Here is a 13,958-nt window from a genome sequence, read left to right as displayed (position 1 = left end):
GGGTCAGGTAAGGGGGTGTGTAGTAAGTTATTTCGTGTCTTCTGGTGTGCTTCCATCTACTACATTTGGTAGGAGCATAATTGGCGGCTTCATGAGGTAGTCCAAGGACGGTGTCTGCTCTGTTTCACCTTATAGTCTCTACGGTTCGTGCTCATGCTGCTTCTTAGCAAGTTGATCTTCTTGGTCTTATCTAGTACGTTTACGGATGTTTTTTTTTTCCTCTTTTTGTACTTGCCATTGTTCTTTGTTTTGCTGTTGGTCCCAGGTTGTGGGGTTTTGTTTCATTTTCTTTGTTTTTCTCCCAGGTGGATGGTGTTATTTGCGTTTGTTTTGGCTTTGTTTCGATCGAGTCCTATCTTTGCTTGTACTTTGTTGTTACGATGCCTTGATCCCAGGCTATGGAATCCTCCTTGTTGTTGTATAATAATATCACCTATTCTAAAAAAATAATTAATTATAATTTTTTTACTTTTAATTAAAAAATTGACATTACGTTAAATAAATAAAGTAAGTATTTAGTTAAAAATCGATGTTAAAAGTATAAATCATAAGACTTAAAAATTAAATCGAGACAAAAGTTCAAAAGTCAAAAGTAAAATTATAAATTTTGAAATCTAATTACTAAATTGAATCCAAACTGCAAATTTATCTAAAGGGTAACATTTTAAAACTAGAGACTTAGGTCAAACAAAACAAAATTATTTCTTCCAATTTTTCATTAAAAAAAAAAAATTATAATATTTAGGCTTGTGAGCTTGGTAATACAAAAGGTATTCTATTTTATTTTATATAAATGCGAGTCTAGGAACTAGAAACTGAGATTGAGATTCTCAAATGAAAATCGAGTCAAGAGAAAATTTGTTATAATGTTGCACCAAGACAAGAATGTAGTCGACGGAGTTGACTTAACTCCAGCAGCCAACGACGACGAACATTTCGACAGAGCCGCGGAACTGAAACTCTTCGACGATACAAAAGCCGGAGTGAAAGGCCTAGTCGACAGCGGCATAACCCAAATACCGCGAATATTTTACCGACCGCCTGATGCCAGCGAGTCCCCTGCTCCCGGAGACATCGAACTGAGCATTCCAGTGATAGACCTCGAAGGCATCGACATAGATTCATCCAAACGAAGAGATGTCGTCTACAAAGTCCGAGAAGCCTCTGAAAAATGGGGTTTCTTCCAATTGGTCAACCATGGAGTTCCAGTGAGTGTTCTGGATGAGATGAAAAACGGGACACTAAGATTTTACGAACAAGATACCGAATTGAAGAAGCAATTTTACACTCGCCACAACACAAAATCCATTGTTTACAACAGTAATTTCGATCTGTTTACTGCACCAGCCGCTAATTGGAGAGACACATTCCTCTGTTTCATGGCTCCTAATCTTCCAAACCCACAAGACTTGCCTGAAATTTGCCGGTAACATTCTGGTTTCCAATGTGATAAAAACAGGGGTTTTCATTTTATTTTCTTTTTTGCTCTCCTCTTTTTCTCTTTTCTTAATTAGTTGGTGTTTTCTGTAGAGACATCCTGTTCGAGTACTCAAAAGAAATGAAGAAATTGGGGATAATGTTATTTGAGTTGCTTTCGGAGGCTCTTGGCTTGAATACAAATTATCTGAGCGACATCGAATGCGACAGGGGACTAGCTGTTCTGTGTCATTATTATCCAGCATGTCCACAGCCAGAGCTCACTTTAGGTACAACAGAACACGCCGATAATGATTTCTTGACGGTGCTTCTACAAGACGACCAAATCGGAGTTCTTCAAGTTCTTCACCAGAAGAAGTGGGTTGATGTTCCCCCAATTCCAGGGGCCTTGGTCGTCAACATTGGGGATCTTCTGCAGGCAAGCTTCTAAGATTTACCCATAAAGATTCAGAATGTAAGGTTTCCCATTTTGTAATACTTAGCATTGAATTATTTTTGCAGCTGATTTCGAACGATCGGTTCAAGAGCGTGGAGCATCGAGTGCTATCGAATCGTGAAGGTCCAAGGGTTTCAATTGCGAGCTTTTTTGGGATCGGGGTTTATCCAACATCTCAAGTTTATGGACCCATAAAGGAATTGTTATCGGAACTAAATCCTGCCAAGTACAGTGAAACGACGCTCAAAGACTTCTATTTCTACCACAATAACAGAGGCTTGAATGGAACTTCTGCTCTGCAACATTACAGGCTCGGTGTCGATGATGAAGGAAATGGTTAATGGCCGCTGCTTAACTGATTGTTCCGTTTGGTGGGTGGAAGTCGTAGATCTACGGGAGTGTTTAGGTTGGTTTGATTTATTATTATTATTTTAAGCTGGTTGAATCTGTTATTTGAATTTATAGACTGTTTTTGGATTCTAAATAAAAGAAAGTCTATTTGACACTTTAGTCATGACCATTTGGTTGAAATTAGCATACAAAGCATGTTCATGACCGAAAATAGAATTTTAAGAAGTTATCTTTGAAGACCTTTTTCAATCTACAAAATTTAGCTTCAATCTTTGATCTTCTAGATAACAACAACAATTTGTTCATAACAACAACAAGGTGTGGATCACCACTTGATCTTCTCTACTATTTTTCTAGATATTTAAATTGGATTGTGGGATCCAAAATGAGCTGAATTTAGAGCAATTGTTGGAATTAACATGCAATTAGTGGAAGTAAATAGAATCATTAAGCACACTAATTCATCAATTTTAGCAATTAAGAAAGCATGTTCACAATAGAAAATAGGGTTTTGAGAAGTTATCTTTGAAGATATTCTTTAATCCACGAAATTTAGTTTCAATCTCCTCAGTAATTAGGTGTAGACCACCACTTGATCTTCCCTACTTTGCATGCCATTCATCTTAGTTGAATCAATTGACTTTTATTCAGCATATTTGGTGTCATTAAATTGCATAGAAAAATGATACCAAATCCACAAAGATTTGAGTAGAAATTGGGTGTCTCATGTGGGATAAACCCACTAAATTGAGTTTTTCCAATTTTTAGAATTAAATCCAATTTTCTTTAATTAAATTTTCAAAAAAATTAAATTAAAACTAAAATTGAATTTAATATTTGAATTTTTCAAAAATTCAAATTTCTAATTTTAAATAAAACTATTTCAAATAATTAATTTTAAATAAAATTAATTAAAATAATTTAATATCCAATATTAAATTATTTACACCATAAACTCCACAAACATGAATCCTCATTCATATAATTTTAATATTTAAATCGTATTTAAATATTATCCAATTCTCCAATTTCGTTTTTCGATAACTAAAACATGTAATTAAATCGTATATAATTACTAATTTCTTAATTTGAATTTAAAAGTTTCATATTCTCTCATCACGCTATTCTAAGGTTTAATCTATTTGTGAGCTAGTAGGGGGACTTAATGGAACTACAAATCATGGCTTCAACATTCCGAGATTAACCGATTAAACTCTTTAACCTAATTAACCAATATTTGTTAACTACTAGGTCACTCCACTAAAACCTAGTAGTTGCACTCCTCTCACTATAGATATAATTGTGTCCACTCGATATAACCATAATCAGTAAGTCAACCCTTCAAAGGTTGTTCGTAATAACGGTTGGGTCAAAAAGTTATTTTACCTTGGGATTACATCTTGTTCCTTTAAGTCCTACTGATCCTCTAATGAACAATTGGTTTGTGATCCAATCATTAAACCAAGTCCTTCTCAGGCGGAGAGGGTGGGGCCCTTGTTCAAGACCTAGAGTTAGCATTTAAGGAAACAACCTCTCTACTATCACTGAAAGTGGGTAGGAGTTGATTTCGTCTTGCACCCTATGTCCCCAGCTATCTACCTGATCTTACCCTTAAAATGGGAGGCTTATTGAACTGACGTTGTTGAGCCAACCCTCACCCATGTAAATCTAAGGATAATTCCGAATAAATAGGAGTTCATAGTTAGCTCAAGATTAAGGCAAGTTACCTAGGTCATCACTTTGAAATAGTCAGTCTCAAACAGTAAACAATGTTGTAAAGTAAGAGCGACTTATTTCTTGGTCCGATCTTATACAAACTCTTTGCATAGGACGCCCCAACTCGCATGTCACCACATAGACGAATCGGGATCACTTTGTTTGTAGCACTTTACAACAATTGTAACATCTACAAAGTGGGTCACATCCAATAATATCCACAGAATAAGATACCCAGCCTTATTCGTATACTATAGACCATTTTGGCTATTTATTCGAACTTGATCCACTCTTATATCTCCACATAAAGTTCAAGTACTCGTGTATGATGGAACATAAAAGCATGCAGCGGAAGCAATCAGAATCAATAAACACTCTAATTACATTTAATTTGAGTTCTAAAAGCATGCATGAATACAATTTCATAGAATAGGGTTTCAAAACATATACCTTTGAAGAATTCCTCCAAATCCAAGTTGCTCTCCTCGAATTTTGAGCTTCAAATCTACAGTGAACCACCAAGAGATCTTCTTTACCATTCTCCAACGTGAATTTGAGTGGTGGAACTCTAGATTGAGCTTAATTAGGAGAGGAAGAAGAGGGTTTGAAGAGAAGGAAAAACAGAAAAGAATTTTCTGCAGAATCCCTTTAATGTTCAGTAAGAATTACCAAAATTGAAGCTTTTATGTATCCCATACATGCAAGCACTCAGTGTATCAGCCATATGACACTTCAATTGGCCTTTTGTTAATGGGCTAGGTGTGGATTAGAGACAATCCACTTTAATTGCTCAAAATGTGGATTTTTCCGCTAACTCAAATCAATTTCAATTTAGTTGATTTTTCTTAAAAATCAATTAACAAATTTAATTAAATTAAACAAAATTAATTCAGTTAAATTAAACAAAATTCAATTTCCAAAATTGAATTTCTTAATTTAAATTTAATTTAATTAATTAATTAATTAATAATTTAATATCAAATATTAAATTAATTAAACACCTAATTTATACATGAATCCTATTCATGTAATTAATATTTAAATCAATAGTTAAATATTTTAAATCTCTCCACTTACATTTAATTTCGATAAATTAAATGTTAATTATTTCGAATATAATTATCCAAACCCTAATTTGAAATCGAACAATTCAAATTCAAATCTTAATTTAAAATTTGAACGCTTTAAGTTTAATTCCCAAATTGAATTTGAATACTTCAAATTCACTCAACATACTAATCCAAGATTTACAAGCTAGTAGAGGGACCTTATGGACCTACAGATCATGAGCTCCAACGATTTGAGATTAATTGACTAAACTCTTAAACCAAATTAATCAAATATATCACTATAGCTCAGTAATTGCACTTTCCTCACTATAGATATATTTTTGTCCACTTGATTTAACCATAACCAGTAAGTCGATCCTTCATAGGTTGTTTGTAATCATGACCAGGTCAATTGCTATTTTACCCCCAAAATTACATCTTGCTCCTTAAGTCCCACTGATCCTTTAATAAACAATTGGTTTGTGATCTAATCACTAAACCAAGTCCCTCTCAAGCCAATGAGAGCGTGGGGCCCCTTGTTCAAGACTTGGATTCAGTACTCAAGAGAACAACCTCTCTTCTATTCCTAAATCAGCTAGGTGTGAATTCCATCTTGCACCATATGTCCCCAACTATATACCTGATCTTACACCTGAAATGGGAGGCATATTGAGTCGGCGCTGTTGAGCCAACCCTCACCTATGTAAATCTAAGGATAATGCCGAATAAACAGGAGTTCATAGTTAGCTTAGGATTAAGGTTGAGTTACCTAGGTCATCGATTTGAAACAATCAATCTTAAAAGTAAACAACGTTATAAAGTAAGAGTGACTTCTTGGTTTGATCTTATGCAAACTGATTGCATAGGATGCCACTACTCCTCATGTCAATACATGAACCAATCAGGATCACTTTGTTTGTAGTACTTTACAACAAATTGTAACAACTACAGTGGGCCACATCCGATAGTGTTACCAGAGTAAGGCACCCAACCTTATTCATATACTATAGACCGTTTTGGCTATTTACTGAACTTGATCCACTCTTATGTCTCCACATAAAGTTCAAGTATTCATATAATAGTCATGGATCTTTAATTTATTAAATTTAGTCTTTACAAGTGCAATTTACATATTCAACAATAGTTTTATTGAATAAACGTCAATAACATCTTTATTGATAATATAAAATGTTTAACATTACAAGCTACAAGTTTTAAGACATACAACCCAACAATGTAATAGCCATGGATCTTAGTTTATTAGATTTAAGTTATTTCTAAAATGAAATGAGCAATTTAAATACATAACAACTTTGTTGAATCAAACTTCAATAACATCTATATTGCTTAACAGAATAAGTTTATTGTTTACAAACCACGAGTTTTAGGACATAAAACCCAACACACTCCCACTTGAACTAAAACTCATGTGTTAACACACATTTATACACATAATGTTGAGTTTTTGGAGAGAAATACAATAAACTACGATATCACATACCCATAGTGAAGGAACATTGTTAGAGTTCTTGAGTGGAAGCAGATTGTCCCAATTATCCCAAATTTCACAAAATGAAAATTTTACAGTAAAACAACAAGAAATAGGCATTTAATTAACTAATTACAACATACTAGAAAAACAAACAGAAGAGAATTGATTTGGATTTAGAACCCTTACTTTTGAAGAATCCAATCTTCACATTAAATCCTCTTCAAAAAGGGCACAACCACAATGGCTACCATAGTATTCTCAAGGATGAAAACCCAAGAGGAGTGAGCTCTGGCTATTTTGGATTTTGAGTGGGAAGATATTTTCATAGTAGAGAGGAGGAGAAGGAAGGATTGATATCACAATACTCTCTGTGTTTTTCTTTCTGGAAGAAGAAGACGGAACCCTTTCCTCTATTCCTGTATGTTGTGGGAGAAAAAGGGGGAGGGAGTTCCCTCCCTAAAGCTTATTGTTTTTTTTAAAAAAAAAAATAAAATTAATAAAACTAATTTTAACAATAAACCTTAATATATATATATATATGATAACTACTTTATCATATAATATATATTAAACTATATGTTATATCAAATATAACATATAACCTATAGTTTAATATTGTATACAATTAAAATATCGCCTATAATTAATTCTTTCAACAATGATATTTAATATAAATCTCATTTATATTAGATCTAATTATATGAATCCAATTCACATAATTAATATTTGAATCATATTCAAATATTTAATTTCTCTAAAAAAAACTTTATATTATAGTGTATCAAATACATTATAGTAATTATATCATATATAATTAATTTCCTCAATTAATTTGAATGTTCAAATTAATCCAAAAACTAATTTTCATAAAATCTCGTTGAGCTACTGAGGGGACCTCATGGATCTGTAGCTTGAAGCTCAAACGACACATGAATAATTAATTAAACTCTTTAATTGAATTATTCACCATCCATTAACTGACGGACACTCCACTAAAGACCGTCAGTTGCACTCTTCGTACTACAAATATATTTTTGTGTCCATTGGATTTAACCAGTCAACAGTACGATGACCCTTAACAAAATGCTCGTAAGTACAGCTGGGCAAAAATGACCATTTTACCCTTGTAGTTACATCTATTTCTTTAAGTACCACTGATCCCTCTAATGAATAATAAATCATAGTCCAACTATGATTAAACCCCTCTTAGGCCAAGAGGGTGTGGAACCACATTATTCAAGCCCCGGAACCAGTCATAAGGGAGAAATTTATCTACTTACCTCGACATTAGGGTCAGGAGTTATTTCCTTCTTGTGTAGTTGTGTTCCCAGCTCCCCAATAAGAAAAATCCTCAAAATGGTAGGCTTGTTGAGTCGGTGATCTGACCACTCTTACCCATGCAAATTAAAGGTCTGCCTTCATAGGCTCGTTCACAACTCACTCAAGATTCAGGTCATGTTACCTATAGTCATTTTGGTGAAATGTAAGTCTCTATTATGAACAACGTTATATAATGAGACTGAAAATTTCGTGGACCGGTCTTATACAATAATTCTTAAAGCATAATGTAATACAATACAATATAAGAAAGAAGAGAAATGGAAAAGGCTAGCTAGAAGCAATGTCTTGCTTCCAGCAGATGTGTGTCAAGGCTGCCGGTGGTGCCATGGAAGGGCGGTGGAGCTGACTCTCTCGAGATCTGACTCCGATAAAGGATCAGGTCGTCCCTCGAAATGGATGAAGGATATGAAGAACTCTCAAGCTTTCCTCTCACACATTCTTTTGGATCACAAGGATCCACCCAAAGGTGGAAACTCGGATGATTTGAAATTCTGCTCATCGGCTTCTATTTATAGAGCTTGATCGCCAACAACATTAATGGACCTGCTTTGATTCTGATATTCGCGGCGCGTTGGTTCTTTTCTGAATCTCTGCTGCAAATGGCGTGGTAGGTGAAATGTCAACATTATCTTTTGATTTTTCTGAGATATGCATTGATGCTTCTATTCCATCAACCTTGCGTTCATCCCTCTATTATGGTTATCATCGTGTAGCCGCATTCGCTTGATTACCGCAACTTCTTCACGATGATCGCAATCGCTTGACGATCGTAACTCCTATGGGATGGATGCATGCGATCGATTACCGCAACTCCCATGCATTGAACGTATGCATTTTCCTTTGTGATGGAGAATTTCTCCACATGCGGTCGTCGCTCGGCTTCCACGTCTGCATCCGCTTTTTGCATTAACTACAAAGATAGAAAATTGAATGCATAATAACGCATAATAGTGGGTTAGCCGAGATTCTTGATGCTGAACGGCGCAAAATCATTTTCTCATGAATTTCTAACATAATTGTCGCATATTCTGCTTAACAACCTTCATAATTCTAAATAAAAGGCCTAAGATGACGTGCATTTCTTCCCGTCATCAATTATACTGATATTTACTGACTATCCTCATTGCATAACAGATGTCAGGTCGAGTACATAACATTATATATATTAGGCTGCTAATAGTCGATGCATAGGGAATCTGTCTCATTTTCTCAACTTCTTGAGGTGTCTTAGGACATTGTTCCTTAGATAATATAACTTCATGCCTAAAAGGTAATAAACCTCTCTTATAGTTCTGTATCAAATACTTGACAAACATTTTGTCAACGTATGATGCTTGAGACAGAGCTAGCGTTTTATTCTTTCAATCTCTAAAGATCTGAATTCTTAGAAAAAATCGAGCCTCTCCCAAATATTTTATTTGGAATTGGGTTGCTAGCCAGTTCTTAACTTCAGTCAGTAGACCTACATCATTCCCAATGACTAGTATATCATCTACATATAAAACTAGAAAAGCTACTGAACTGTTGATAATCCTCTTGTATACATAAGGTTCATCAACATTTTGATCAAAACTATATGATTTGATTGCAGTATCAAACCTTATGTTCCAAGACCAAGAAGCTTGCTTCAGTCCATAAATAGACTGATTAAACCTGGAAACCTTTTCCTCTTGACCTTGGATTATGAATCCCTTGGGCTGCTCCATATAAATGGTCTCCTCAAGATTTCCAATTAGAAAAGCAATCTTGACGTCCATTTTCCAAATCTCATAGTCAAAATATGAGGCAATGGACAAGAGGATTCTTATAGACTTCAGCATGACAACAGGTGAGAAAGTCTCCTCATAGTCGACTCCTTCAACGTGGGTATAACCCTTTGCCATTAGCCTAGCCTGATCCATTTTCAACCTATAGGTTTAACCCCATCAGGTAAATCTACAAGATCCCAAACCGAATTGAAATACATCGACCCCATTTCAAGATCCATAGCTTTGATCCACTCATCTTTGTCAACATCCTATATTGCCTTCTTATAAGACAATGGATCTTCAACATCTCCGTCAGCTACCATAGCTAGGATTTCTGTTAAACCTATGTAATGATCAGGTGGGTTCATAACCCTCCCACTGTGTCGAGGTTCCCTCAACACTTGAGGTAGATTTGACCTACTAGATGATCCAACTTCAACAAATCTTATTGAGGTATTGGGTTCTTCAACAACTCTTGTTGAAGATTTAGTAGATTCATTGGAAAGTTCATTCAACACAACTGTATTGTGGGACTTGTGCTGCCTTATGTGTGTTGGGGTTGATGCCCTAAACTCTCGTTGGGTCATATAGTTTGTAAATATTGTATTAAATAAATGCTTGTGATGTAATAATATATGATATTTTTCTTCACTATTGTCTATGGAACATTGGATGTTTTAATTGCTTTACCACAACCCAATAAAATAAGATCCCTTATTGTCATTGTAACTTAAGCATGTATGTGGTAACATACAAGTAGATCATGTCTTAAGTGATAACTAAAATGGTTTATAGTATATGGATATAAAAGGGAAACTTTATCCTGGTAACGCTATGGATGCAACCCGCTTTGTAGAATAGTTACAAGTGTTGTGACTTGCTACAGATGGTCTGATCTTGATCATTCATGTGGAGGCATGCGAGCGGGGGTGCCTATACGAAGGAGTTTGTATAAGACCAAACCACAACTTTGGAGTTGCACTTATGCGTTGATCTTGGCAACTTACTTTCATTTTGGCTTGCCCCCACGTGTGTCATGCAGACATCCAACTACGGGTAAGTGCCTTTCACAACTTTAACTCTTATCAACATGGCTTTCCCCATTGCGTTGGCAGTGGAGTTGTTATTCTCAATTTTTATAATAGTAATGATCGCAATGTAATGAATGCAATTCTCCAAGATCGGTTCCACCCCTAAACTTAGAGGTTGGTAGCGTTCTCACTGAAAAGCTAAAAACAAACTCAACAGGAATGCGGTAACAAACGTTTGAGCGAAGGTTTGTGCAATATAAAACTTAAGACTTTCAAAATTTGAAGAAGCTGTTAAAAGTAAGGAGCGCCTTGCAATGCTTAGTTAGTGGATGCAGGGAATTATACTTACCATCATAGATGCATCGCAAAGGGACGCAATTGGACAAGGAGAATTTCAAAAGGATAATGCATAAAGGATAACAAGAAAATGACCTTAGGCAGAATAATGCATGCGATCATGCGTTGGAATTCACGCGATCGAAGCCATGCGTTGAAGGATGAATGGAACTCTTCCATTGTAACTACGCACCGAGGAGAATTATTGTTGCACCTACAAAGAGAAAATGCACCACAACCAAGGAAGCAGCCGCATATCCAAAGTAACAATAAAAATAAACTCAAAATTCTAATCTCATTAGAAATGTGATCTTAGGTCTATCTGAATCATGTTTTAAAATAATTTTAAAAGATGATTTTACTTTAAGGTTTGCATGCAACTGTGAATTATTGATTTTAATTTCTAATTTCATTTTGTTATAAAAATTATAAACAAATTAAAACATACATTGCATGCATGAGCATTTTCCTAAACGATCGTCTATATGATCAACCCCAGTTTACTACATGAACGTGAACCTTTTACTAAACGATCAAGCAGTCGTCTATACGATAAACCTCAGATATCTCCCACTTGCTTGGTCGTGGTAAACGATCGTTCCTTCCTCATTCCCTCTACCAAATCCAACAGAGCCCACACCTCCTAGATTCTCACTCTGAGAATACCGAGGTTTCCGAGTGGTTGTGTCCTGCATTGTTGCCTTATTCGTGAGGACTCCCTTCGTGGGTAGACGACAATGAGATTTGGTGGACGATAGGCTTAATGATCTCAACGACAGTGAGATCGGCTGGATTGACGAGAGCGAGTTTTCAACGAAGAAAAGTTCTTCGACTGGTATGTCTATCGTCCCTTTGTTGTTTAATAGTTCAAAGCATGCTGTAATTTTTTGTTAAATACGTAACTTGTATGTTTGATTGTGAATGTAATATTTCTATCAGAATGTGTTTGGAATAATCTTTCTTCCGCTCAAATGTACTCTTTGATAAAAGTTCGTTCAATGTGGTATTCTTCCAGAAAAATAGTGTTTGTCGACACAAACACTTTATTTTCTTTAGGGTCGAAGAAGTAACTGTTGGGGTTGATACCCTAAATCTCGTAGGGTCCTATAGTTTGTAAACCTTGTATGAACAAACTTGTATGTGATTAATAATATTTGATATTTTATTCTTTTTCTTTATGAAATATATGATATTTTACTTGCATTAACCACAAACCAATAAATTAACATCCAAGATTATCGTTGTAACTTAAACATGTATGTAGAGACATACAGGTGAATCATGTCTAAGTGATAACCTAAATGGTCTGTAGTATATGGATAAGGCTGGATACCTTATCCTGGTGACATTACGAGTATAACCCGCTTTATAAATGTTACAAATGTTGTAAAGTACTACAAATGATATGATCTTGATCATTCATGTATTAGACATGCGAGCGGGGATATTCTATATAAAGAAGTTTGTATAAGAGCGGACCATGAAATGTTTAGTCTCATTATATATCGTCGTTCATAATAGAGACTTTCATTTCACTAGGATGACCATAGGTAACATGACCTTAATCTTGCATGAGTTGTGACTCATACCTATGAAGGTAACCTTTGATTTGTATGGGTGAGAATGGCTAGATCGTCAACTCAAAAATCCTACCATTTTGGGGATTCATCTGATTAGGGAGCTGGGAACTCAGCTACACAAGATGGAATTCACTCCTTCCCTGAAGCAGGGGTAAGTAGATAAATTGCTCCCTTAAGGGCTAATTTCGGGTCTTGGACAATGTAGCGCCACACCTTCTCTTGGCCCCATAGAGGTTTAGTCATAGTGAGACTATGATCTATTGTTCATTAGAGGGATCAATGGTACTTAAGAAGTTAGATGTAACTATAGGAAAAAACGGTAATTTGGCCCAACGATGGGTGAGAACCCTTCACAACTAAACTCATATCTAATATTCATGCATTTCAAGATATAATTTCTTCAGATTAGATAGAGGAGTTCTATGGGACGTGTTGGTCTAGGAGACTTAACATCATTTTGGCTTGCCCTCACGGGTGTCGTGCGAGCATCCAACTATGGCTAAGTTCCTTTTCCAACTTAACTCATGCCATTTTAAGGTTTTTTCTTTTAAAGTAATGACAGAGAGTTGAGTTTAACATTTTTCTTATTTTATTCCCTTTTCTTTATGATGTACTCGTTGATGTGTCTTAACTCGGATTTTTCTCATCCCCAAATTTAGAGACGAGCTAAATCCTCATTGCTAAAAGAGAAACAAAATATCAACAAGGCTTTGAGATTTTGAAAGAAGTTTAAGACTTGAAGCTTGCACGCGTTAGAAAGTAAACTTAGTCTTTTTAGAGAAGTTCAAGCCTTGTTGATTTTCCTAACGCCTACTCTATACTTAAGATTTCATATAGTTGATATCATTGAGGTCAGGCAATGCACAAGACTTAGAAAATATCTATGCTAAGGTCAAACGTAAGGAACAAAATGATAGGAATTTCTCATTCATTTTTATAGATTCACATGAAGTAAACAAATAAGTCAAACAAATACAAAAGAACATCAATTAAATCAAAATACAAAAATAACCCAACACCCCAAAACTCTATTGTGCTGGCGTGTCATCTCTACGTTCTTCTCCAGGGTCTTCATCCATAAAGCGCAGAGGGTTTCTACGATGGGCAGGCAGTGGAGGCAGAGCAAACATTCCAACCAAGACCTGATTGATGTACTGCGTTGTATAAATGAATTGGTCTTGCATCCGTCTTGTTTGCTGCCTTAGATAATCTCTTAGAACCCGATTCTGTTGCTGAAGACCTTCGATGGACACGGCCAGTGGTCTGAGCTAATCACTGATAAAAGTTTTCAATTCTTCTAAATCAGCGCTGCGTCGAGGTGGGGTTGATTCTTCATTTCTTCCAATTGGGTCTTCAAAATTTGTTGTGTTGCTCGATCCTAACCCAGTTGGTTCAAAGATTATTGGAGGAGGCAAAAAATTGGTAATTGGACTTGGTGGGG

General features: G+C 35.5%; 1 protein-coding gene across 1 annotated transcript; it reads left to right on the top strand.

The window, feature by feature from the left end:
* Positions 1-810: 810 nt before the first annotated feature.
* Positions 811-2,406, top strand: LOC120069650 (1-aminocyclopropane-1-carboxylate oxidase homolog 1-like). Its single transcript, XM_039021433.1, has 3 exons — positions 811-1,426; positions 1,531-1,855; positions 1,939-2,406. The coding sequence occupies exons 1-3, from the start codon at positions 867-869 to the stop codon at positions 2,212-2,214; spliced, it is 1,161 nt and encodes a 386-aa protein (XP_038877361.1). The 5' UTR covers positions 811-866; the 3' UTR covers positions 2,215-2,406.
* The last annotated feature ends 11,552 nt before the right edge of the window (positions 2,407-13,958 follow it).

Source organism: Benincasa hispida, unplaced genomic scaffold, assembly GCF_009727055.1.
Source record: "Benincasa hispida cultivar B227 unplaced genomic scaffold, ASM972705v1 Contig533, whole genome shotgun sequence".
NCBI lineage: Eukaryota > Viridiplantae > Streptophyta > Magnoliopsida > Cucurbitales > Cucurbitaceae > Benincasa > Benincasa hispida.
Note: the sequence above shows the minus strand (reverse complement) of the source record. Positions and strands in the feature narration are given on the sequence as shown.